Here is a 25551-nt window from a genome sequence, read left to right as displayed (position 1 = left end):
GGGGGGGGAAAGGATTAGGGGGCGGGGGCCCAGCCGCACGTCCCGGCAGAGGCGGCCTGCCAGGTGACCCGTCAGCAAACAGACCTGCGAATTCCTCTGCGAGGGCGGCGGAACGTTCTGGATCTCAGGGAGTGGATGTCAGAATGAGGTGTGATTATTACAGGAGGGACATGGGCCTTCTTCGCTCGGGTGGGCATTTGCTCCCTGCAAGGACGCTGGGCCGGGCCTGGACCGAGGGTGGGGGCTGGACTTAGACACTTCGGGTATTTGTAGAAAACTATGTGCCAAGTTGGATTCACGTGGACCCGGGAGCGCAGCTGAGCCCCATCGCCCTTCAGGGAGAGGGTGAAACTTGACCCAAATCCTCCATGACCACCATCAGAGTTTACCTGTAGTTTCAACGAGTTCCTCACCTGTCGTCCCCAGTACCCCGCCATGCAGCTCCGGCCCCTTCCTAGAGAAGGCCATGCACAGTGGCACCTCGGGGTCCTCGCGCCGCGACAGGTCCCTGCGTACTGTAGCAGACCTCAAACCCCGGGGCTCGCCGAGCACACACGGTCCCTCTCGCGTTCTCGTCCGGGGGGACAAGCACCTGCCCTGTGGCCGCGTGATGTGAGACATGTGTGGTCACTGTGGAGGGTGAGCAGGGTCAGCTGAACACGGGTCCCCACGGACCTTGACGTCTGAATCCCCGATCCCCGAGACCGTGTCACTTGATGTAGCAGAAGGGACGCTGCAGGGTGATTGCCGGGTTATCCGGGATTACGGGGTAAATCCGATTTCCAGGGTCCTTACAGGGGGTCGGAGGGAAGGCGCACGGGAGCAGGAACCGGGGTGCGGGCTGGGCACCAGGGAACGCCGGCAGCTTCCAGAAGCTGGAAGATTAAATGAGGCCTCCAGAGGGACCCAGCTCCTGCCGACACCTTCACCTTCACCCCCCGTGGTAGTTTGTGGGGCAGTCGTAACCGGGCGCCACACACACGGCAGACGACGTCGGGATGCGGGGTGGGGACGGCCGTCTGCCGGCCAGGAGGAGAGGCCTGGGCCAGAGGCCACCCTGCCGACAGCCTGGTTTGGGTGTGGAGCCTCCGGAGCTCTGAGGCGATGCATTTCCGCAGTTTGGGCCACTCGGGGTTTGCCTCTTCTGCACCCTCTTTTCAGAGAGACTCGTCCCCAAGCTAATCCTAGAAACAGAGTCATTTAACCAAAGATTTGGGAGTGGGAAAAATCCTGTAAGATGGGGTGCTCTGAACCGTCAGGTTTTGGGGAGACTCTTCCTGGGGTGGGAACTGCCGGGCCAGTTTTTGGTCCGGAATCACCCAGAGGCCCCCCCACCGGACAGACGCGAACGGACGCCCCACAGACACCCCGTGAGCTCCCCCGCCCCTTCGCACTCGCGACAGCTGGAACCCGTCTCCCCTTGTCCCCACACGGGAAGAAATGGGGAGGGCGCGCCCTGCATGGAGATGCTACCTGGGAAGTGGCGGCGGTGACACGGTGCCTCGGTTTCTCCATCTGAAGAGAAGGCCTGCCTCACAGGGGTGGCGTGGGCGTGGGGCGGTAACACGCCGCAGAGCTTGGACCAGCGTCCGGCGCGTAGTAGGCCTGCAACGACGGCTGTGATCACTTGTGCCTGACACAGGTACGGGCACTGGGGGTGAGGACGTGCGTGCGGCCGACTCCGACCTCAGGCTGCTCGCCCCCAGGTGGGAAGGGGGTGGTACGAGCCGTCACAGCCCACCTGGCACATCCACCTGGTGCACCCGCCTGGTGCACCCACCTGGCACACACGCGTCCAGGCCAGCGCTCACACGTGGACGGTTCTGTAGGGTTGAGAACCCCAACCAGGGGAAGCCATTGGACGGTCCGGGCAAGGCTGAGGTTCCGCTTGAAGCCTGAGCGACGGCTTCCATCATCTCTCGCTTTAGCTGAACCCGTTTTCCAGGCCCCGAGGTGCGACTGGCCCAAAGAATCTGATTTGAATGGAAACATCTCAATTTCGAGGACGTTCGGGAGTCAGTCTGAATGTGGCAGAGGATGTAAGTCTGGAAGTATCAGGATGCAGCACATGGGCTGACACCTGAGTGACAGCTGGAGCTGCGGGGAAGGAGGGGGGACGGCTGGATTGCAGGGCACAGGTGGCTGGCCGGTCGGCACCTGAGCCCCGGCCCGCCACTGCCTCCTGCGAGCCACGTGTCCACGGCCGGGCCGTTTGGGCCCCGAGACCCAGTCTCCACTCTTGTGAAATGCGTCCTCTAGCAAGACTCATCCGTGTCTCTGCTGCAGGAATTACGTAAGGCACCAGACACGGGGGCAGAATCCACAGTGGCCCTTGCTGTGCGAAAGCGTCACGGGACGAGGACTTGGCTGTGATTCCCGGCCATGACACTGTGCCTTGTGCTGAAGGGGTCTGAGTGTCAGTGGGTAGAGGCTGCAACGGGCCAGCTCGGCATGAGGCCTCAGCGTAAGGCCACCTCCCCGCCCGGGGAAGCTGGGGGACCTGGGGGCCCTCCCCCGGCTATAGTGTCCTGGCACAAGCAAGCCCACCTGGGGAGACGTGACTAACCCCCGGAATAGCCTCCCACGCGAGTTCAATGCCTTTTGAGGCCACTGTCCTTGGCAGGTGGCCGCGTGTGCCCGCGTTCATGGTGTTTCATGTGACAATTACGGGTCGTCGCCAGTGTGTGAGGGGGGCTTCAAGGCAGTGATGTCGTTTCCTTTTAAAATGAGCTGTGTGCTGACAGCAGCACCCCTCCTGTGCACGTGCCCCCCATCCAACCCCTACGCCCACGCTGTGAGGCAGGCGCCCATTGTCGCAGGGGACGAGCCCAGAGGGAGAAGGGACGGGCTCCCTCGGCTGGCACGGGAAGAGCCGCGGTGTGACAGCCCCCGTGAGCCCCCCCAGCCAGCGCTCCGTGCCACCAGAGAAGGGTTGTTTTAAGGGAAAATATCCAGTAAAAAAGTCTCGGTGTCGTGGTTGAATTGTCTCCTAAAGACATGTCCCATCGCTGGCCCCCAGCACCTGCGAATGTGACCTCGTCTAGAAACAGGATCTTTGCAGACGGATGGAGACGAGGGCGGAGATGAGATCATCCTGCGTGGCCATCACCTCGAATCCCAGGGAGACAGAGAAGGACACGCCGGGGCACACGGAAGGAGGCCCAGGGAGACGGGGGCGGAGACGGCAGTGACCTGGCCACAAGCCCAGCTCCGGAGGAGGCAGGAAGGACCGCGCGGGACCGGCAGAGGGAGGCGGCCTGCGGAGGGCGCCTGCCCCTGCTCCGGGACTGCGAGGGGCGAGCTCGCCCACCGCGTTGAAGCCACAGTGTGTGTAGTGACTCGTCACAGTGGCCCCAGGACACTGGCCTTGGGGGTGACTTTTTAAAAACACTCCGGGCTGACCCTGGTGCTGAATGAGGGAGGGTGCCCGATGCAAGACGCCGGGGACGCCCGTCCGTCCTCCCCAGGTGTAGGTGTGTCCCGCAGGCAGCAGGTGTCTGTCTGCTCCACGCCTGCAACTGGGCGCTCTGCTCCTTCACGTGGGGCGTCCCCTCAGGCCCCGAGACGCCCTTCCAGGAACTCTCTGCGGCTAGCTGCACCCGGTGTCTCGGATGCAGCTCCCCACTTCACAGTGCCTGGCCCCACTGGACAGCGAGGGCACCCCCAGCGTCCGCCTGGGGTTTTCCTGACCCCTGGGTGGGATGCCTGGGGATCCGCTCAGCACTCGCCCTTGGGAACCCAGAAACCCTCAGGGAATGACTGCAGCACTCGACAGATGGGTGGGGCCGAGGGCCGGACTGTCCCCCAGGAAGACCCGTGGAATCCAGTGCCAGGCGCCTGGCGTGGCAGCAGCCAACTCGGTAACCTCTGACCTGCTCCACCTCCCATTCCAGTCCCGTCCCCTCCTGCTCTGAGGTCACACTCCAGAGGATGCAGGTGCAGATGGCTGTGCTCTCAAAGCCAGGCCGACTCCTGAGCGAGGACCCACCCGGGACCCTCACCGAGTCACAAAAGCAATTACGCAACCCGCTCTCTGCCAGAGAGCTACACCTGGGCTTTGTCTCATCAGCCGTGGGAAAACGTAGAGGCTTGAGCTGGGACGGAGGTCCTGTGTGTGACAAAGCGTGATAAGCTAGACACAGACGAGAGTGACACACCTGGCCGTCCCCGATCGTTTGGCTGGCTTTACACCTAAGAGATTTCAGAAAAATGACTCGAAGGACCAGGCTCCCTACACACGTTTCTGGCAGACTGTTTTTATCCTCTCTATGCAAAACTTTCTTTTTGAAATTCATTTGTAATTGAAACTTAGTTGACCTGTGTCACTGCGTGCGTCGAAGGTGCACGTGTGGCTTTGGGAAGGCGAAGGTGCACGGGCGTGGGTTTACATGCTCGCCTTTGCGACGACGTGACTGCCGCCGCCATAAGGTTACATAAGTAGTGCTTGTTTCGTGGCGGGAACCGCTGGGGTCTAGTCCCTCACCAGCCTCGAAAGTTTACGCGACAGGACTGCTGAGTGCAGGCACTCTGCCGAGCATTCTCTGTCCAGGACGTGTGTGTCTCTCAGTGTCTGCTGTGTACCCTGAAACAACCTAAGTTTTCTATCAGAGGCAGTTACAAAAATTCCTGAACATTTTTTTTTAATAGCCCGTAGTTCTGACATTTCAGCCACTAGATGGCAGAGCGAACAAGGAATGTGGACAGCTAACGGGCTTGTGAGGGCTGGACGCGGGGTGGCCCTGGGAAGTGCAGCTGTGCACCCCACTGTGCACTGCGGGGAGGGGCCATGCTAGCCAATGTCTTCCGTCGTCGTTTGTGCCCTAACCCTCCCACTCCCCAAAATGTCAGTGTTCGCTCACGTGTTTACTGATTGTCCAGCTCCCCCGGTATCCCCCAGGTCAGAGCAGTTTACACACAGTAGGCGGACGAGGGGTATTTGCTGAGTGAATGAATGATACGAGGGGCGGGCGGGCGTGACCTCTGATCTGTGACCTCTGACTTCCCTCTCCCTGTGGCATCACGACCCGTCGTGATGGTTGGCACTTAACGGGGTGTCCGGGCCGGGAGCAAACTGCTGAGCCCCGTGCTTCGGCTTGTGTCTCTGGAATACCTGAGCCCCGGGGAGCAGTAAGCAAGGAATCGTCTGGGGCTCACTAGCCTGGATCGAGCTTCCATTTTAAGTGGCAACGTAAGTCCACTCGGAGGCCCCTCTGATGTCCCCGAAGCGTGCCCGGTCCCTTTGGCTCAGGGGAGCAACGCTCGCCGCCTGCTGGTGCACCCTGTCGCTGAAGATAAACCACCGCTTTGCAGCTTCAATGCATCAGCTGGGCTTCGACGGGCACCGTGAACGTCACGGCCTGGGAGGGACGAGCCCGAGGCCGCGCGCGGCGCGGGGCGGGGGTGGGGGTATCAGTCTCACGGCAGGCACAGACCTGCCTTTGTTTAAAATATTTTGTTCATCATGGGTTTTTCACATTCATCCTGACTTGTAAGACAATGCGTTAAAATCTCACGGTTACTGAGGTTTGGGGCACCCCTCTTGCCTGTTGCACCCACTCTCAGCCCTGGTGGGGAGGGCGGCTCCACCCCGTCAACGGCGGAGCTGGAGCTGGGTCCCCTATTTCCCAGACCTAAAGGGCTGGGCGAGCATGAAGCTACATCAGTGTTAGGGACAGTCACTTATTTCTGTATCTTCAAAAAACAAACATCTTGATGTTTAATTAACCGGCCTGTGTCAGTTCGCTATTGCTGCGGTAGCAGATTACCGCAGTCCTGGAGGCTTAGAACACCACACTTACTACAGTTCTGGAGGTCAGGGTGTGAAAAGGGTGCTCGCGGGGTGTGTCCCACTGAATGTGTGTCTGCCTCCCCCGAGTTCACACGTCAAAGCCCCAATCCCCGACGTGGTGGTATTTGGAGATGGGTCTTTGGGAGGAAGGAGGTAGCTAGGTCCAGTTGAGGTCTTGAGAGCATTTAATGCCCTTATAAGAGCTAGCTTTCCCCTGCCACCCCCCGCCTCTCCCTACCACGTGGAGACGGCGAGAAGGCAGCCACAGGTTTGGGGTACCTTACGGGGGATGAAGGGGTCACCTCGGTGCTGCTCTGAATTGTGACCCATGATGAACAGACAGCGGAGGAAGGGCTCATGGCCCGGGGCCCACTCAGAGTCCAGCAGCCAGGGCCATGTGCCACCACGTCCAGGGCAGGGCCGACCTCCACGCTCCGCCTCAGCTGCTGGCCGACTGCTCTGCATATGTGGGACCGTGTTCCCTTAAATGAGGGGTACCCCGGGGGTGACACATCCTTCCAGACTGATCACTGTGACGTCATCAGGCAACCAGGGGACGGTGCACAGGGTGGGTGAGGTGAGCTCGTGGGCCCGAGAAGTCCCGCCCAGTCCAGATGCGAGCAGGGAACCTCCACGGTGTGGCAGTGGGAGGAGCTTCTGGGATGGGGACGTCACCCCGTCTGTGCGGGCCCCGCGGGGTCATGAGAATCTCCGAATGGGGACAGGGGAAGCAGGGGTCAGCCCCTCTCTGCGGCTGCCCACATAGGCACAGGCTGTAAGCAGCACCCTCCCCCGCCCGCAGCCTGTGACCCTACACAGGACCTCTGCCCGATCGCGTGCCTGGGCCAAGGGAAAGCCCTCCAGGACGAGCCTGGGCCGTCCTGGGGATTTGGGCCCCATGGGGAAGTGAGTGAGTCTGTTGGAGGCTCCACAAGGAGGAAGATGTCGTCCACCTTCAAAATCAGTGACTATGGCCTTGGCCAAGAACAGGGAGGTCAGGGGCAGCTGCGGGAGTCATGCAGGTGCGAGGCCCACCCTCCTCCCCCCCAGGGGCCGAGGGGCTGGTCAGGCGCTGCCCGGGAACGGCCACTGCCTCTTCTCTGCGACCCTTTTCACTGCGTCCCAAAGCCACCGGAAGACCAGGCGCGTGGGGCAAAGGGCAGGCGCCCCGTCCTGCCTGCACCGCCTGGGAGGGGCTGCGGATGAGCGAAGGGCCCCGCGCGTCTCCTGTGCACTGGCGCGGGGTGCGGGGCCCCGAGGAGCCTGGCCAGCGGCAGGTGCTGGCGCCCGCACTGGCGGGCAGCCTGGCTCACCGCGGCTGTTCACTTCATTACCTTTCATTTACTTCACGTCCTGGGTCCACGAAGCTCTTTTTATACGCCATTTCTTCCAAAAAAGTGCTACGACGAATATTTTAAAGTATCAGCTCAAATGCCTGACCTGAAGGGGGACGTTAGACATTCAGCCTGTTCTGATGGCAGCTGGTCACGTGGTGGCATGGGCCATCTCAGGGGATCACGGCTCGTCACTCCTCTTTAATGGGCTTTGCTTGTCAGGTCTCGGGACTGCTTTGTGCCACTGGGACAGTCTGGCAGTGCTGAAGGCCGTCATTTTTTTACTGCCTGGAACTGAGGAGTGACCGCGTCCGTACTGCGCCGTGCGGCTGAGCGTGTCGCCACCGTGTGCGGTGCGGACGGGAGCCGGCCGGCCCCTCGGAGGTGCAGCGAGCCCACAGCCCTCAGGCTGAGCTGCTCTTTGTAACAGTCAGGCCGAAGCATGGCGACAAATAAAGAACAGTTTATTTAACAAAGTCAGAACCCTGCGTACATGTAAAATAATAACACAAAGGTTGGTGACGAGCCAGTTACGGTTCCTGTGTAATACTTTCCAGCATTTTTAATTACATTTACTCTGTTCAAAAGACTTTTCCTCTCAGCAAGAAAATGTCCTCCCCTCCCCCGCTGCGCCAGAGAGCCTGGCAACGGCAAGCTACGCGGCTGACACAGGAGACCAGCAACGTGACCTTTACGTAAAACCTTTGCAGCCCCTGACCGCCTTCATCTCTTAAAAAATCCGCCTTCGACACAAGCACATGTGTATTAATCTAAAAGGAAAAAAGGTCGGGTCGCGAGGTGTGTGGGGAAGAAATCGTAACAGCTGTGCAAAACGCTAAGATGCCGACCGCGCTGTGCGCCTCGCGAGACTGGGCTGTGTCCCCCCCCGTGGGTTCCGTCGCAGAGGGAGCCGGCTGCGGGGCGGGCGCTGACCTCCGCTGGCTCCAGGAGGGCCCAGCACACAAACCGCGTCAGGCGCTGCCTCGTCCCTCAGGGTGGCGGAGGAGCGACCAGCCCGGGGTCACGCGGGCCTGGGGGAGCCAGACGTTCACGGGGGTGAGCCCCGCTGGGCCCGGCCCCGCAGGCCCGGCACGTCAGGCCCTCCTGCTGGCGGGCGTCCCGCGGGCTCTGCAGTGCTGGCGCTCGTATTTCACAGACACGACGAGGAAGAGCAGGAGGGTGGCGCCCTGGATGGCGGCCAGCAGGAAGAAGTAGTAGTTCAGGTAGCAGCCGTTGATGTTGCCTGCAAGAGAGAAGGCGTGGGAGCCACGCACGGCGACCGGTGTCGCCAACAAGGGGACCAGCCATCCACCTGGGGGCCGAGGCCGCCGGGGTCCCGCCACGCCGGCGCCGGCCGCGGCCCCTGCAGTGACCCTGCCACCCCGCGGACGCCGCCTGTCCCATAAGGTGAGGGCGCGCTCCCAAGGCTCCCCGCTGAGGGGCGGTGACACCCACTCCCACCCACATCCCCGGGACGTGCAGGCGGCTCGGGGACCAGCTGAGGGCTGAAGGGACAAGGATCTGTGCAGTGGGCGTGCACCGGCCTCGGACGAGCTGGCCGCAGGGGGAGGCTGTTGATCTTTTAAGGTTTTTCTTGGCACGGAAAATTTGGGGAAAGTAAAACAATCTCCCTTCTGCGTTCTCGGCAGCAGACGCCAACGTCAGACAGCACGGTGTCCCCCCAGCTACTTTTAGGGCGTCGTGCGTTTACGGTTGGGCCGAGGGCAGAGCTGACGTCCCCACATCACGTCCTGACTGGACGTTCTCGGCAGCTTCACCGACGCCATGCGGGACAGGACACGGCCACACGGGAAGGCGGGAGGAGCGTCAGCGGCTGCATCGGCCGAGGTGGCCACAGACGCGGAAGCCGCGAGAGCATCTTTCGCGTGTGATTCTGACCGCGCCCAAGACGCCACCGGCTGGTATGAGCCGGGAGACCCCACTTCGATGGCTGCAGAGTGATATTATTTAGAAAGGGCAACTTACGCTTTTTCACTGCAGGAACTTAAAAGGTCCTGTGGGGGGCACTGCAGAACGAGGGGAGAGGAGGGGGCCCACTGCGACCGACGTCAGCCGCAGGCATCTGTCCTCAGACGTTCGAGAGCTATGGCACCTGCCGGCCAGGCATGGCCGTGGCAACCGTGCTGGGGCAGGTGTCAGCAGGCTGACCCTCGGGACAGCACGCCACCAAGCGCACACTGGCCGCGCCAGCCCACAGCAGCCCAGCACCGTCACCGTTGCAGGGACGGGCGCCGGCCTTACCGAAGTCCGTGTGGCTGCTCATCCACCCGATGGCCTTGATGGACACCAGCGCCAGCAGCCCCGAGCCCACGAAGGAGCCGAGGCCGGAGAAGAAGAAGAACAGGCCCATGATGGCGCTCTGCATGGACCGGGGCGCGGCCGCGTAGGCGAACTCCAGCCCTGCGGGAGGGGCGGGAGGCGCGTGAGCCGGGAGCCTGCGCCCCAGCCACCGCGCAGGCCCTCGCCACGCAGCAGGCGGGGCGGCTCCCTGCTCTCCAACTGCAAGGTGACGTGGGACGCGTCGGCTCGCAGCGACTGCTGGTCTTCACAGAGGCCTGAGGAGCACAGTCCCCTACGGTGTCAACCAGCGGGAGCACCAAACGGAGGACACGCACTGAATCAGGGGCCCGACCTAAGGTGCTACTTCGAAGGCGACGTACTTTCAAACGATGGCGCAGGCACCTGTGAGCTCAGGCTCCCTAACAGCGAGGTGGGGGTCGCAGCGGGCTGAGGGAAGGGCAGGCCCGCGTGACTGCCGCCGTCACAGCACAGGCCCTTCTGCCCGCCGGGCCTGAGTGTCACAGGGGTGGAGGCCATCGCCTGCTGTGTCCCTCGCCACCTGGCCGTTTCCGCCTGTCCCCTCCCCGCAGCCAGAACTGGGTCGTGCAGAACCCACTGGCCCCAGAGCGCTCTCGCTACCGGGAAGGGCGGCCTGTGCCAACGCGTCTGCTTCCTCGTCTGGGTCTGAGCCAGCGCCACGTGCTGCGCCTGTCGCTGACCCCAGGCTGGGCGGCCACGGCCTGGCTGCAGCCTGCATAGGAAGCGCCAGGGCTGGGAGGGACCGCCTGGTGGGCGTTCCCTTCTCCTCGCGCCCATGGCCCCTTGAAGGCGGCGGGTGAAATTGGGGCGATGATCTGGGGAAGCTGTTCGAGACCACGAGGGGCCTCAGCCAGCGTCACTGTTTACTTAGCCCTTCGGATTCTGAACCACAACTGCCACCAAGAAGCACACAAGCCCTAGCTTTTTGTCTCCCACACGCATCTCCTGATGCGTAAGGAAACATCAGGCTTTTGTCAGGGTGACGAGACCCGCCCCGGGCCCCTGTGCCCTGCCCCTCACCTGCGATGCTGGCGAATATCTCGCTGATGCCGATCAGCACGTACTGTGGGACCTGCCACCACACGGGCAGGTCAGCAGCGAAGTACACGTCTGGTTGATGGTCTTCACCTTGACGAGGTCCAGCCTTTTGCTCTCCAAGATCCCTAGGATGCACGGCAGTTAGCAGACGCTTCTGACCAGGCTCATAGCTACACTGAAACGCGTCACGACGAGGCCCGCCTGCCCGGCCCGCCAGAACACCCTCGAAGGGCTCCCCCAGCGTCCGGCCTCCTGACTGGGCGACTGGAACGCAGGGCCCGTCACACGCGTCTCGTCTGGTGTTGACAGAACAGACGCTCATGTTTAATCCTCAACTGTCTCGACCGCTCGCCCACACGCCTTGTTTTGTTTAAAGGGGGTGTAAGGGAAGACAAAGGATCTCACAATGGAAGGACTCGTCCTGGGTAACGGGTTAAGTGCACCCACTGACGCGTTACCACCGCCACAGTAACCACAGCAAATAGCAAAGCTAGTTTTCGTCCACAGGTGGCCTCGGCCTTATGGACAGGGCCAGACCTTCTGCCCTCGGTGGCACCGTGATCACGGTCTTGCGGCTCGCCTGCCAGGCCGACAGGAAGCCGTAGGAAAATGAGCTGGTGTAGAATCGGGCACCCTTTACCAAACCAAACATGAACCGTCACGATCAAGTTTAAAAATGACAGTCTGTCAGACGAGCTTATTGGGTTACGGGGGCCAACGAGTTTTGTCTGTAAAGAGTTCTGATAACACAGTTCAAGCGCAACAACAGACCCCAGTGTTTAACGTACGCACGAAGGCGCGGGGACCCAGCACCGTGCAAGCAAGCCCGGTGTCGGGGAGAGGGCAAGGGCGCTGGAAGCACCCCGTGAAGCCCCGGGCGTGAGGCGGGCCGGGGCGTGGCCGACAGGGTATGAGAGGGACCACGACCAGTGGGGCGTCCGAGCACAGGGCACCACCGGGGCCCCAGGCCCGGAGGGCTCAGCTCACGTCCTCACGAGCAGCCCCTCCTCCTGGACACACCGGCTCCTGTGCTGTCCACTGTGAGCCCAGAGGGAAGAAATGCCCAGCTGTGGGGGACGAGGACATGGAGCTGGAGAAACTGATGGTGTCCGGGCCCCAGTCCAGGTCTGGGCAGTTCCACGTGGCCGCAGCCAGACGGCCGTGTCCCCAGGATGACCCATGTGGTCCCCAGAGGAGGCACGAGCCACAGGCTTTCATAAGTGAGACGCCGCTTGCTAGAAGCAGTGAGGAGCTAGGAGGGCGCCCCCTTTAGACAAAATGCGGCCGTTTGGGGCGGGGGCTGTGAACAGGAGACGCGAGGCCGGCCCGGGCCCTGGGCTCCAGGGACACGACCAGCCACTCCGCACCGCTTGCGGGGGCCCGTGTCCCCCACCCGCCAGACCGGCCAGTCCTGGACCCGCGGGCTCTGGAGCTCAGGACCGTCCCCACGGAGACGGCTAAGACTGACAGCACAAGGACGCCTCGGCCACCCACGCAGGGGCTCTGGAGCCACGGTCCCGACGGCGCGACTCGGTGTCACTGCTGAGGCGCGCGCCACACAGCGCTGCCGAGTGGAAACGTCACCTGAGTTCACTCGGGGGTCAGAGAAATGAGACCCGCTCCGCGTTCTCAGAAACAACTAGGGAAACTGTAAGCTGAAGCCCCCGAGACCTGGACAAAGCTCAGTGCCGGGCGGCCGGGCCACGCGGGGTTTCACTACTCAACAGGAAGGAACACGGAGAAGAAAACGAAGAATTTAACTTGGGAAATGAGAAAAAATCACAAAAACCCAAGGTGAACAGAAAAGGTTAATGTCTTAATTCTTCACTTAGAAAACACAGAAACAGTCAAATCGATAAATCTGAGAGCTGGAAGGGTCATAGAAAGACACAATTTTGGCAAGTCCAATGAAAAAGCGCACACACGTGAAACTGGAAATGAGGAAGGAAACCAAAGATTTATGTCAACGACTATTTTTATCTCCACCAGGATTTTAAAACTCAGTCAAATGAGTTACTGGGGCACGTTTTTTAAAAGGGCTTCAGTGATTCGAGAGAAAAGAAAATCTCCACAAAACCGAGACACTGACGACGTCAGCGAATGTCACCGGAGGGCGGACTCGGGCTCACGGGGTCTCCAGGCGAAGACGGCAACGTCCCGCGAGTCCCGCTGGAGAAGCACGGCGTACGGTGCGAGCGAGGGCGGGCGGCTTCCGAGAGCGAGCGCGCGTCCAAAAACGCAGGACCACGTAACCGGGAGACGCCGCTATTTACACTTACGGCTGTCACGGGAAAGGCACGCACGGGAGAAGCTCCATTGTTTTTAAAGGAGTCATTTAGCTGGAGCAGAAAACGCTCCAGGAACACGTGATGGCGTCGCTGGTGGTGGGCGGATGACTCCAGCCCCCCATCTCTATGTTTTCAGTGACACTCGTCTTTACGACCCGCTGTAGACCAGGGGATCTTACTGTTCTCATGAGGGCTGTGAAACCAGACGCCCCGCCTCAGCTTCCAGGACACCCAGGCCCACGCTGGCACCAGCACCGGATGGTCATTCTGTCTCCCATGTCGAAGGCCACGAAAGGACGTGGTGATGGCGTGTCCAGGGCTGAGAAGTCAGTGGCGAAAAGAGCGTGGACGCGCCACAGTGAGGGCAGCAGAGGGGTGCGACACGGAGGGACACGTGTGACGTAAGGCGGGTGACGGGGACCCCGTCTGCATCACACGGCGTCGGTTTCTCCACTGCCCGGGACGCAGGCTGAGTGTCGGCGTCTGCCTGACGGCCCGCGTGTCCTCCAGGGCGTCCTCCTCCTCCGCAGCGCGGTGGCTTTGGCCGTGCCTCGCGGTCTCCTCACACTTACAGAGTCCTCTTTCCCGGGCTCCCATCGGCTCACCTTCTAGGACTGCGCTTGTGCAAAAAGACAGAAGGTCTGTGCATGCGCAGACACACAGACGAGATCGGACAGACGCACGTCACCCCACGGTGAGCGCCCCTGGGAGTCACAGGCTTCACCTGCTCCCTGTCGCTGAGGTTTTCAGGGAGCATCTGCTACGTCAGGAACTAACGAACACGTGCGATTTTTTGAAGGGAAAAACGAAATCTAACAAGTTAACAAAATTTCTTCTTTTTTTCTTAAGCAGGCTTAAGAAACCCTTTGGACCTGGTCGAGTCTCATCTGAGAAACTTTAAAGGCAGAATTATCACCAGCAGGTGTGATACCACGTGAGCATGTTGATTTATCAGGGGTGAAAGTAGCACGTTAAAAGGTAAAGTTATTATGAGTGAAGATAATGAGTTATGAGGCAAAGCAGTTCCTTTTCTATTGAAATTCTGGTTTGCGTGATGGGTCCGGGTCTTTATTCAAAGGTCGCTCACGGTCCAGTTAAGCAGTACGAGAGCCGGACGCGAGTGCCTGGAACAGGGGTCACTTCATAAACTGCCGAGTCGAGTCGTGAGACACTTCAACTCCTCGAATCAGGGACAGTAAATGCCTTCCTAACACTCGGCCACTGAGCAAAGGCAGCTTCTAAAAACAAGCACGGCCGGTGTTTTCCATTGCTAAGTCATCGACTGAGGTGCTGGTGTTTCGGAGCCATGCGGTGACCAGCTCCGATCACCATGGCCCGCGTGGGCCGGCAGCACCGGGCGGGGCCCGAGCGGAGTCACCGCCAGGCGTCTCCCTGCATTTCTCACGGCGGGACCGCGGGGCCTTCGCCGGGCACAGGTGTGCGGCTGTCCCCCACGCGCACGCAGCGCAGACACCACCGGACGCCCTCATGCTTCGCAGGGTGCCCAGAGATGACCCGGCCCCCAGGAAGCTGAGACGAAGGCAGGGTCCAAGGAGCCAGAGCCCGGACCCCCGGGGAACCCCAGCAGGGCGCCTGTCCCTCCGGGAGGTGTCGGCATGTGGCCGGCACCGTCGTGGTGCGGAGGGCTCCCCAGTCCGGGAAGCGGGGCTGCCAGGGCGCAGGAGAGCCCCGGGGGCGCTCAGGGAGAAGACGGACAGACGGACACCATCGCGACGCCGCCACCCCCGACACGCCTGTAGCCAGGGCCGCTGTGTCCCCGGCCGGGAGCCACGGGGCTGGAGGGAAGCGGGGTGACAGAGCACATGGCCGAACCCCACCCCAGCACGACCTCACGTCGTCGTCCATCAAGAGAAAACCCGACTGTCCTCCACAGCTTTCTGGTCTCGGATACAGGTGTCTTAAGCCTGGGACGCGTTTCTCCCACCCTATGAAGTACCCTAACGGTGCCTGCGTGGCGGGCGGGGTGCAGGCTGGCTGGGGGCTGGGGGGCGTCGCGCGCCCTCCCCACAGGGCTGGACACCGGCTCCTGAGCCAGGTCCAGTAAGGAACTTCAGCTTCTTCTTTCTTGTTGTAAAATGAAGCTACTCTACGGTTCGCTGACTCTTGAGTGTTCGGGAGGAAGTCCCAGTGCTGAGGCCAGCCGCCCCTCGTCCCATCCGGCGACTCCCCTCGGCGACGCCACACTGAGGTGAGAGTTCATGACCTTTCTCTTAGGAGATGGGAGCTGATGAAGCCTTCCTCCCAGAACACGCTCGCAGAATTGCACATACGTGTGCAAAGGGCTCGGGGCACACGGCGGCCGAGGGACGGACCCGCCACTCAGAACCCTAGCGGTGGAGGCGCGTCTGAGAGCTACACCTGTGATTCAGGGAAAGCCGTCTACGCGGCCATCAGCAGCTGTGACATCTCAATCAGCAGGGCGAGGACGAGCCTCCTCTGACTCGATCCAGGTCACCCTCTGGAGCATTCACCCAGTGACAGTCCCAGAAGAACGATGACCAGCCCGCACAGAGCCCTGAGCGGCACACCGTGAGAAGGGAGGGCGAGCTGCACCCAGGGGTAAAACCGTCTGCCCTGGTCCCCTTCACAGTCCGGGGACAGGGGGCGGGGAGGGGGTGGTGGCACCCTACCTGCCGCGAAGGCGGAGCACATCACGAAGAACATGCCCACGGCGATCCTCTTCAGGGAAGACGGCAGCAGCCCGTGCCGCCGCAGCACGGGGTCCACCAGCTTGTCCTTCAGGGGGATCAGCAGGAGGATGAGCACCGCGTCGAACATGGTCAGCCAGGCGGCCGGGAACTGGAAGGGCAGACGCACAGGACACCTGCTTACTTCCAACAGCACGGCCCGGGTGACGCCTACCATCGGATGGGACACCCCACTCGAAGCTCATGTCTACACAGCAGAACCGCCTGGGAGACGTGTCTGCTTCCAGGGACGGAACTGAGACCAGATTGTTATTTCTAAATGGGTTTGCATTTGTCTACCTGTGCTTTAAAGGGAAGATCAGAAAAAAATATTTACTAAAGTTCCATTGACATGAGTCAACTTAATCTAGTGAATAACCCAACTGATGGAAAATAGTCTCTAACGTAAAATCCCACCTCTGCGGAATGCTTTCAGCTCGTGCTAAGCGCTACCACTGAGGAGCTAGTCATGATGGGTACAAGGGACCCACCTGCCACGTAAGCCCCGAGGGACAATGTTCAGGTCACTGCAATTGTTCTCACCGTATGATGCCTGGTTGTAATGCTGGAAATTTCTGGAATCCTCAAATGAAGACTCTGTAAAACGTACGTGGTCTGCATCTGGGAGTAAAAGGCGGTGTTGTTAGCCGTGAACAGCCTGCCCTTCAACCCCTGCATGACCGAAGCGCACACCACCCCCACCCCCCGTGACCGATGCGCACAGGCTCGGTGCGAGAAAGGACAAGTCCATCATTTGACCGTCGTAAATGCGTCTGGAGATCGACTTTGAAAAAGAAGTAAGATTTACCCAAATGAGAAACAAACGTGGGGCCCGGGCAAACAGCGGCACACCCACTCCCGGCTTCGTTGAAAAAAATTTCAAAACACTTAAATCAGCAAAATGAACCCGTGACTAAAAACAGGACTCCAGGAGCCGAGGGATTTGTGGAAAGAAACCACGGAGCCCTCTGGACTCCAGGGACGGCCAAAGGCGGGACAGGAGGTGGGGCCCACCTGTCGCCACTCACTTGGAAATACACTGTCCAGTAAGGGATCAAAGCCAAGAACACGGGGATGGTCTTGACCAGCGCGCTCACGTCCTCCACCGTGTCCTCCGCGAACGGCCCTCCGTGAGACATCTTACATGAACCAAACAGACTGTGTTTAGAAGGGTGCTGAGAGGGTCCATTGCCTTCACTTTGGGAAACAAAATGAAGGAATTAGTTTTCTTCCACCCCCGGAAATCAATCATTTGGTCACAAATTAAGTCTGGAAGCAGGAAAGCAGCTTGCTGTCCTGAATTTGCTTAAACGTCCCTGTCGCCTGCTAACTGCACACACCAGAGCGACCGAGCCACCCCCGAACACGGCAGACGCTGGGACAGCCAACAGAAGGGCCTGCCAGGCCACCGCAGGAGCAGTGTGGCCAGCCTGCCCCGTGGTGGCCCCGTGGTGGCCTGCAGTGCCACACGAGGCCGGCGCTCACTGGGAGGAACACTACTCTCTGCGTGGCTGTTTGCTTGGGGGATTTATCAAGTGTCACCGCTGCACAGCCAGTCACATCGATGCACGGGTACGTTTAAAAGGCGGTCACTGCTGTGACTGAGGTGGCTTTGTTCTGGCAGGCGGCTGTCACCTCCTGACCTCAGAAGAGCTGAGAGGGGAGGGACAGTGCTCAGATAAGGATGATGACCTGATAGCAAGGCCACACCCTGTAGGCTAGCTGCCTGCACAGAGAGGGGAAGGCGTGTCACTGTCACGAGGTGACACAGCCAGAGCTGGGGCCGGATGCTGGCTGAGCGCCTGAGGCCTGCTGCTCCCGCCCCCGGGCACCACCCTCCCAGGTACTGGGTCCTTGGGGTCCCAGCTCCTACAGCCCAGGCTCGAAGACTCTGGGCCGGTGTCATGGCTTCTAAGTGCCCAGGCCCAGCGCGTGGCTCCCAGGTCCTCAGGGGTAAAACAGAAAAAAATGTGGCTTTATAATTTGCACACTACTCTCCAAAGCCAGAGATCCCAGTAGATCATCAATTATTAAGATCGGTTCCAACCTGGGACTCAGATACGAGAGGCAGCTGTCTGCTGTCCAGTCTGTAAACTGGTGCCCCATTTAGCTGAGTTACCACCATTTTAAATCACTTTTGTCTTGCAATGTTGATGTTTTTAGTCCGAACCTCCAGAGGAGAGAAAACCGGAAAACTGAAAACTTAACAATTCAGCCAGATTTTGGACAGAAAAACTAGATTCAATTCAACGAATATTTACTGGATTTACTGAGCACCGGGTCCCATTTTAACTGGATGCTGGGAATACTCGACAAAATAAAAAATACTATCCATATCCTAACGCAGCTTCATCAATTAGGAGAAAACAATCAGAAAAATACACTCCAAGTGAAACTCTAAATTCCAAAGGTCTTATGAATACTTTCATGTGAAAACATTCATGTTTCAATTTTTGGGGGGCCAAAAGTGAATTTAAAGTCCCGTATATCTCATACAAATACCATCAGCAGCTGTTACGTCACATTGCACGTCTGCTTTTGTGAACACTTTTAAATGTCAAATAACAAATTGTTCACTCACAAAGAACTATTCACACAGGCTCTTGGTGACGTTACTTTTGCTCTGTTTCATTAAAATATTTTAAAACTGCTAGGTCAATATGCATCTAAAACTCTGCCTGGCTCATACGTGTTGTTAGTGTATCACTCTGCAACACACAGGGGTCCAACATGGAGCCACGGTCACACATGACACGGGACACAGACAAGCAGCACGGAGACGATGGGACGCAGCTGCCCCCGGCCTGCTCCCCGGAGCGCCCCAGCGGCTGCCCGGGAAGAGGGTCGCCCGCTCTCAGTCCTGAGACTCCCGCTCACAGGTCCCTATCTGAAAAAGGTTCAGAGCCACTTCCGCTCTGGTCTGCACCGACTGGGTGGCCCATTCAAAGTCAGCACTAACTCATCTTGAAACGCGGAGAAGCCCACACCAGGGAGAAACGCCGCGGGCCGCGTGCGGGGGCCGTGCATGGGGAAGGCGGGCGCTACCGTCCGCCCCTCGGCCCGAGTCGGCCGTCTGAGGAGCAGCGTCCTCGCCACGGTCAGACACCCAGGCTGTGATCAGGGGCCAGGCGTCTGGCTGGGGGCTCCGCACACATCAGCTTCCCTGGGCCTCATGACATCTGGAGATGTGAGACCCTTTCCACTGCACAGAAAGGACGTGCAGGCTCTGCGAGGTCCCTGACCCGCCCAAGGTCACAGAGGCCTGACCTTTTGCCTGACGAGAGATCAGCTGGGGCATTCTCTGGACCACCCACTTCCTCAAGCCCCAAATGCCGCCTCGACTGACAGGATCCCCACAGGGTGGGCCAAACCGGTCCCAGGGGCTGCCTGGGGTGATAGACACAGTCCAGACCCTGAGCGCCCTGTGGTGGCATCGTGGACAGATCTGTCACACTTTCCAGAACTGTGCAGCCAGAGGGATGTGTTTTACTAGAGGTAAATTATACTTCAGTGTAAACAAGAAACGAATTCTGAGGTTTCTTCTCGGGCTGAGTTCTGAACCTGGCTCTGCGGCTCTGCCTCCAGCGTGACTGACCGTCCGTGACGCTCTGCCTGGGGCCATGGGACTTCCCCGGATGCGGGACTTTGGGCTTTGAAACCCCAGTTCACAGGACTGTCACTGCTAAAGCCGGGAAGTCCACGCAAATGGGGCGATGGCGCTGTCCTGCCCGCACCTCACAACCCTGCCTCACGTGCGTCTGCCAGAGCGGCCGACGCCACTGCTGGGCAGCGGGGCCTGTGCCATCCCGTCCCCAGGCTGCGGGGCCCAGAGCGCGAGGCGGCAGCTCGCTGTCCACGGAGCAGAGGCGCCACGGCGCGCAGCTGCCGGGTCCTGGCTCGAATGATGTCAGCGCTTTCTGAGACAGGAAGAGGATCGGGGCGCGTACGCAGCCTGCCCCCTGCCCCCTGCCCTCCCGTCTCCACCAACTACGCTGGCAGAGCGGCCACCTGCGCCGGAGCGCACAGGACAGCCCCGTGGAGCCGCACACCGAGTGTGAGCGAGTCGGGCGCCACCCGCCTGCCCGTGCTGACCTGAGCCGCCCCGACCTCTCAGCCCGGCGCCCTGCACGCAGCGAGCACACGAGACGGAAGCAGCTGGTTTAGCGACAGGGACGGAGCTGGCCCGCCGCACCGAGCGGGACGGACGGGGTTCCACACTCACCCGCTGCGACCGTGGTCCCCGCTTCGCTTCTGGGGGCGGCACGAATATGCCAGTATCTTGAACACATCGGTGAAGGCGCTGCCGTCGGGGGGCTTGGTGACGAAGACGCTCTGGCCGCAGAGGAAGATGAGGAAGGCGAGGCCGATGCAGACCGTGGGGATGGCGTAGCCGGGCACGAAGCTCACGTTCTGCTGGACGTAGGCGATGCCGCCCAGCGAGACGATCGCCCCCAGGTTGATGCTCCAGTAGAACCAGTTAAAGAACCTCCTCGTGGCCTCTGCGCCCCGGTCCCTCACCTGGAATGGTGGGCAAAGGCCTGATGACCCTCGAGGGCGGGAACGAGGCGTTTTCACACGTGAAACGACTTGGGCACGTGTGTCACCACGGCTGTCCTCGCCGCTTTCAGGCAACGTGGCACAATGCGAACGTTCAGACCCCTCCAGCGGGACCCTGACCAGGAAGCACCCTATGCTCCCAATTCCTACCCAGCTGGGTGCTGTTTCTCTCAGGCTTAAGTCCAGCAAATCCTGGAGAGGGTCTCAGAATATTGTCTGTGAGCCGCCTGCTTGAGAAATGCCTGGATGTCCCTTAAAAAGGCAGGGCCACGGGCCCACGTCCACCTACCGCCTCCCCCTGCGGCGGCCAGGCCCAGGACCCTGCATTTTAATCAACCTCCGAGCATTACAGCCCCACAGAGCATGGAGGGAATGACAGACCAAAGCCAAGGCCACGTGCTGTTTTGGCATCTGAAGGCCATCAGTGGGTTTGAGTCATGCTGTGACAGGACGGGGTCCCTGGAACCCTGAGAAAGCCCCACTCCCGGAACCTGGACACACACGAGCTCCCAGGGGACAGGCGGTTGTGGGTGCAGGCCCTCTGCAAGGTGGCCTGCTCACTAGGAGCCCTGCGGGCGACGGCCCACGGGGTGCAGGCACCCTGCAGTTCCCCTCCCCCGGGCGGTTGCACCTGCACAAACACCATGAGACACGCTCCACACGGCCAGTCCCATTTCATAAACCCAGGCTGGTCCTGGCCCCCACACAGTCGGGTCTGCTGTCCCGGGACCTCGCGCTGCCTCGTCCCCACACAGCCGCTTCTGAAACGCAGGACAACGGCTGCTCCAGTGAGCCAACGCCTCTGCCAAGCGGCGAGCGAGGGTCCTAAGGAGCCACACCGCCAATGACGACACAGGAAAGCACCTCGTAAGCAGCCGCGTCACCCGACACACGGCTTTAACCTCTATGTTTCACGATGCTGGATACGATGTGCTTGAAGTAATTATATGGCAACCACCACCCCAAACTCCAAATCTCAGTTTTACGTAACTACACACTGTCGGGGGAGCCACACTTGTCCCCCGCCCGCAGGGGACTGAGCGGAGGCCCTGGACCAAAGGCTGGCTGGGCTCTGGGCTGCGTGGGGAGCTGCTTCTACTTCTCAGACAGACAGTTCTTCACGGGACGCAACGCATTTAAATGTCACTCGGTCGGAGTCCGACAGCCATGCTGTCCTGGAGACGGGCCGGAGAACGGAAAAGCTGTGAGCAGGACAACTACAGAGGAAATAAAACCGAAGTCATAGAAACGAGTCACAAAGGGGGCTGGGGGCGCTGAAAAGGGAAGGGGGCCGGGAAGCACAAATCTAAAATTAATGCTGACTTAGTTCATGCACCAGCTGAAGGACGTGGAGCGGGGCCTCTCCGTGGACTCGGTGACCACACACGCCACCCAGCAGTCTCAGATGCACCTCGAAACGAAGCACGGAAAGGTCATCCCCGGTGCGTGCGGCCCGGCCCTGGCTCAGGGCTGCACTGGGCCTCGCCCCCGGGCGACCTGCCCACCAACCTCCTCAAACCTCTAAGCGTCATTCACCAGAAGTCACTTCGGAGCCTGAGCCGGTTACTCAAGGCCCTAAATAACCACATGCCAATAATTCCTTGGTAACAAATGGGAAGCTGGCTCCTACAAACTGCAAGTCACATGCCTCAGCGCCCTGGGCTGGCAAGCCAGAGCTGTCACTTCATACTAGTCACATCACGTCATTGCCCCCGCCCCACGCCCAGGGTAAACACGCTTTCCATGTGACTGCTCCAGAGAGGCCATTGTAACCGGTTCAGAGAAGTCAGCAGAAAGACCAGAATCGCAGAGGGCGGGGCCAAAAGCAGCTTCTCTGGAAAGTTCTTTAAAATGCACGAGAGTACAGTGTTTCTCTAGAAAAAAAAAGTATCATTTCCTCCTTATTGGTAACAAGTTTTTCTTCTATCAGGCCAATGTTTCAAATCCTCAATTCATCCCTGAAGAATGAGCATGACCTTTGAGAAGGCATCTCCCTGGGGACACACGGGCTGGCAGAACTGACACCCGGACCCTCCGCCGCGGAGCCCTGCGCTCAGCTCCCATAGGCGAGCCCAGGCCCCCACCGATCCGGTCACCTCCCACTCAGAGTGCTTCCTGGAGGCCTGACAGTGGGGACAAGGACGTGAGTGGCTGACCGCATAATACAGATAAGAAGGGCGGCCGACCGCATAATACAGATGAGAAGGGCCAGGAAATGACAAAGGATCTGGCCTGAAGAACAACAGCCCGACGGGCTTCACGCCCCTCCCCACGCGGCCAGCGCCCCGGGGACGGCGGCCAGCACCTGGCACACAGCACTGACTTTTCCCTTCTACTTGCGTGTTAACAAGATGTCATTCACACACTAGAGAGCCCACCCTCTGCAGCGCACGCCCGGTGCTTCTCGGGCTATTCAGTCATGTAAGCATCGCCTCCATCCACACGGACCGTCACCGCCACCCACACCAACGAGACACCAGGTGCCCTGTGCGGCGGCTCCCCGTTCCCCCACCGAGACTGGCCCACAGATCATCCGTATGGCCTATTCTGGAGAGCTGGTGTCGGCAGGAACGCACCCTGTGGCCTTCGGCGCTGGCATCTTGCTCAGTGCCCTCTGCACCGCCGTGTGGCCTTCGGCGCTGGCATCTTGCTCAGTGCCCTGTGTCACACTCCTCCACACCACCGTGTGCCTCGCGTCCCGCCTTCCCACGGCTAGGTGCCCGTCATGACACGGGTCCACCGCTTTGCCTCATCCACACGTCAGCTGACGGACACCTCCTTCACTGTCAACTTAAAAACACTATGAGCCTACGGCCACGCCACCCTGAACAAGCCCGATCCTGTCTGACCTCGGAAGCTAAGCAGGGTTGGGCCTGGTGAGTACTTGGATGGGAGACCACTTAGGAAGACCAGGTGCTGTAAGCGTAAAAAATAAAACATAAGGGATTGTAAGCTGACAAGGTCCTTGCAATCTGTGAGGTCAACCAAGGGCTGCCTCGCCTTAAAAAAACAACAAACAAAAAAACACTTTGAACTGACAGAGAGATTGGAAGACTAGCGAGAAGGACACTTCTATCACCCTCTCAGGTCCTTGGCACTTTTCCATAAAAAGAAACGCTCTCTTAGGCTGCCCTATTTACAAATAAGTTGCAGCAGCATCATATTTTGCTCCAAAGATTTCATCACGAATCTCCTAAAAATAAGACCATTTTCTACGTGGCCATGACACCATCATCACACTGGAAAAACCTAACGTCAACACAACTGTATCTCATAAGTCGACAATCGAATTATCCCAACTGTCCCCCAAAGAGTGCCTTAAAAAAATCCGGGATCTGATCACAGGGGACACACTGCATCCGGCTGTCAAGCCGAACCTTCTGGAATGTGGGGTGGTCCCGTTTCTCATGCTAGCGTCACACTGGAAGAGATGAGGCCAGCTGTCTTGCAGAAAAAAACATTTCTTTTTAATGCCTACACTTAATTACGCATCAAAACAGAGCATATGGTCATGCATTCTAGATAACCTCTACCGGACCAATTGTTCTTTTGAGAATTTCCATGAGTTTCTCGTCTGTCGTCTACTGGAAAGCACAAATGTTTAAGTCAGACTGCCTAGGTCCAAACCCAGCTCCCCAGTGGCTTGCTGTGTGGCCCTGGGAGGGTCAAACCCTCTAAGCCTGTTTCTCATAAAACAGGGACAGTTACAGTATATACATTGTCGGGAGGCTTAGCGGGCTCTGTCAGCACAGCGGGGGGCAGGAGACAAACACTGTTTCATGCCTGTCACGTGGCTGGCCTTTAGAGATGCAGACCAGCTGTGCCTCCTGCTGTGCCCCCAGCTATACCCCAGCTGTGCCCGTGAGTGATGGCACCCCAAGGCCAAAGCCACGAGGCCGGCCTTGAGACCCAACTCTGTGCTGGCTGCATTCTCACAGAATGCACGTGTCCAGCTCGTCCTGGTGCAACAGGTGAAGCACAGATTAAGAAATCGGAGCTGGAATCGGCCCCTGGCTTGACCGCTCACGACCGACAGGACGACGGCAAGTCTCTGTGCCTGTTTCTCCATCTCGAGAATGGGTGTGACAAGATTCGTGTGAGGTTCAAACGAGGTCAAGTGTGACGCGCACGTTCCATGGTGCAGAGAATGAAGAATTTGGTACGCTAGACAACTGTTATTCCAACGTCATTACAAGGTGTCACCTTACTGTAACGGGTAGTGTCACACAGGTATGGTTAAACCTCAGCTCAAAGGGCAGGGTCGCGTACTGGTTGTGTCACTTTGAGCAAATGATGTACTTTTTCAAGCCTCTACCTCCTCGGTCCCGGCAGAGGGCAGGCGGCGGGCAAAGTGCTCAGCAGAGGGCCTTGTGTTGTCAGCCCCCAGCACGTGTCTGTAACCATAATGGTACCTAGCATGAAAACCAAGGCATCATCCTCCCTGTGACCATCAGCAACTCCTACCCACGCTACCTGCATAACTTACCCCAAATCCACCTGCTTCACGGCACATCCGCCTCCGCTCCCGTCCAAGCCTCTCTCTCTCATCTGGCTGGGGTCACAGGCTCCTACCTGGTATCCTGCCATCACGTCCCATACAGCCTAGTCCCTCACCAGATGTGCGTAAACTTTTTCTGAAGGGGGTGTAAATATTGTACATTTGGAGAGCTGTCACAAGTCCTCAGTTCTGCTACTATGTTGTGGAAGCAGCCACAGCACAGCCCACGCGTAGACAAGGATGGCAGGGCCACGTCTCAATAAAATGTCATTTATGGAGACTGAAATGTGAATTTCATATAATTTTCACTTGTTGCAAAATATTCATTTTTTTCCCCCCACCATTTAAAAAGCAAAGTCCCGTTTGTATTCTTAGCTCCAAAAACAGGAAGTAGCCCAGATTTGGCCGGCAGGCCGCAGCTGCCAAGCCCGTGGGCTACGGGAGGTTGAATCTTTCACAAGCATAAATCAGATCATATGACTCCCTGCTGAAAATCCATAAAGGCTTCCTACTCTACTCAAAACGGACCTCAAACTCTTTACCAAGCCCGCACAGGACCTGGGTCCTGCCTACCTATCGTTTTTCTTTCCGCTTTAAAAAATATGCGCACTGGACACATAACCTTGTGTGAGTGTACAGGGAACAAGTGGCGATTTGACACATTTACGAACTGCAACGTGATTGCTACTGTAGCCCCAACAGCAAGGTCCCCCTCCCTCTGCTGCCCCAGGGCCTTTGCACTTGCGATGCCCCCGTCCGGAAAGCTGCGGGCCTCCACTCGGACGGCCCCTCTAGGGAAAGGAGGCCCCTCTATTTGCAGCGTCGTCCCTCGCCAACGCCCCCAACCCCGCCATTCATCTGTGTCCCCGCCCCGTGGACCCGTCCCCGGGGCCTACCACAGCCTGTCCTCACTGCTTCCGGCCATCTGCGACCCCCGGCCCCGCCCCCGCGCGCTCACCTGGTCGGCGCCGAAGGGCGTGATGTTGGCCTTGAGCGCGCC

At 59.2% G+C, this 25551-nt stretch overlaps 1 protein-coding gene and 1 pseudogene across 1 annotated transcript; one reads left to right on the top strand and one right to left on the bottom strand.

The window, feature by feature from the left end:
• Positions 1–8094: 8094 nt before the first annotated feature.
• SLC15A4 (solute carrier family 15 member 4) lies at positions 8095–25551 on the bottom strand (the record flags this gene model as incomplete). The annotated part of the gene is given in 9 exon segments (XM_006927115.2): positions 8095–8365; positions 9385–9543; positions 10483–10569; positions 10572–10625; positions 15440–15608; positions 16040–16117; positions 16525–16693; positions 19719–20014; positions 25510–25551. Coding segments are annotated over 9 exon segments (1203 nt in total), but the record flags the coding sequence as incomplete, so codon positions are not given.
• Positions 22860–22978, top strand: LOC112478388 (annotated as a pseudogene).

Source organism: Pteropus alecto, unplaced genomic scaffold (assembly GCF_000325575.1).
Source record: "Pteropus alecto unplaced genomic scaffold, ASM32557v1 scaffold213, whole genome shotgun sequence".
Classification (NCBI taxonomy): domain Eukaryota; kingdom Metazoa; phylum Chordata; class Mammalia; order Chiroptera; family Pteropodidae; genus Pteropus; species Pteropus alecto.
This window is presented reverse-complemented; position numbering and strand designations above follow the sequence as displayed.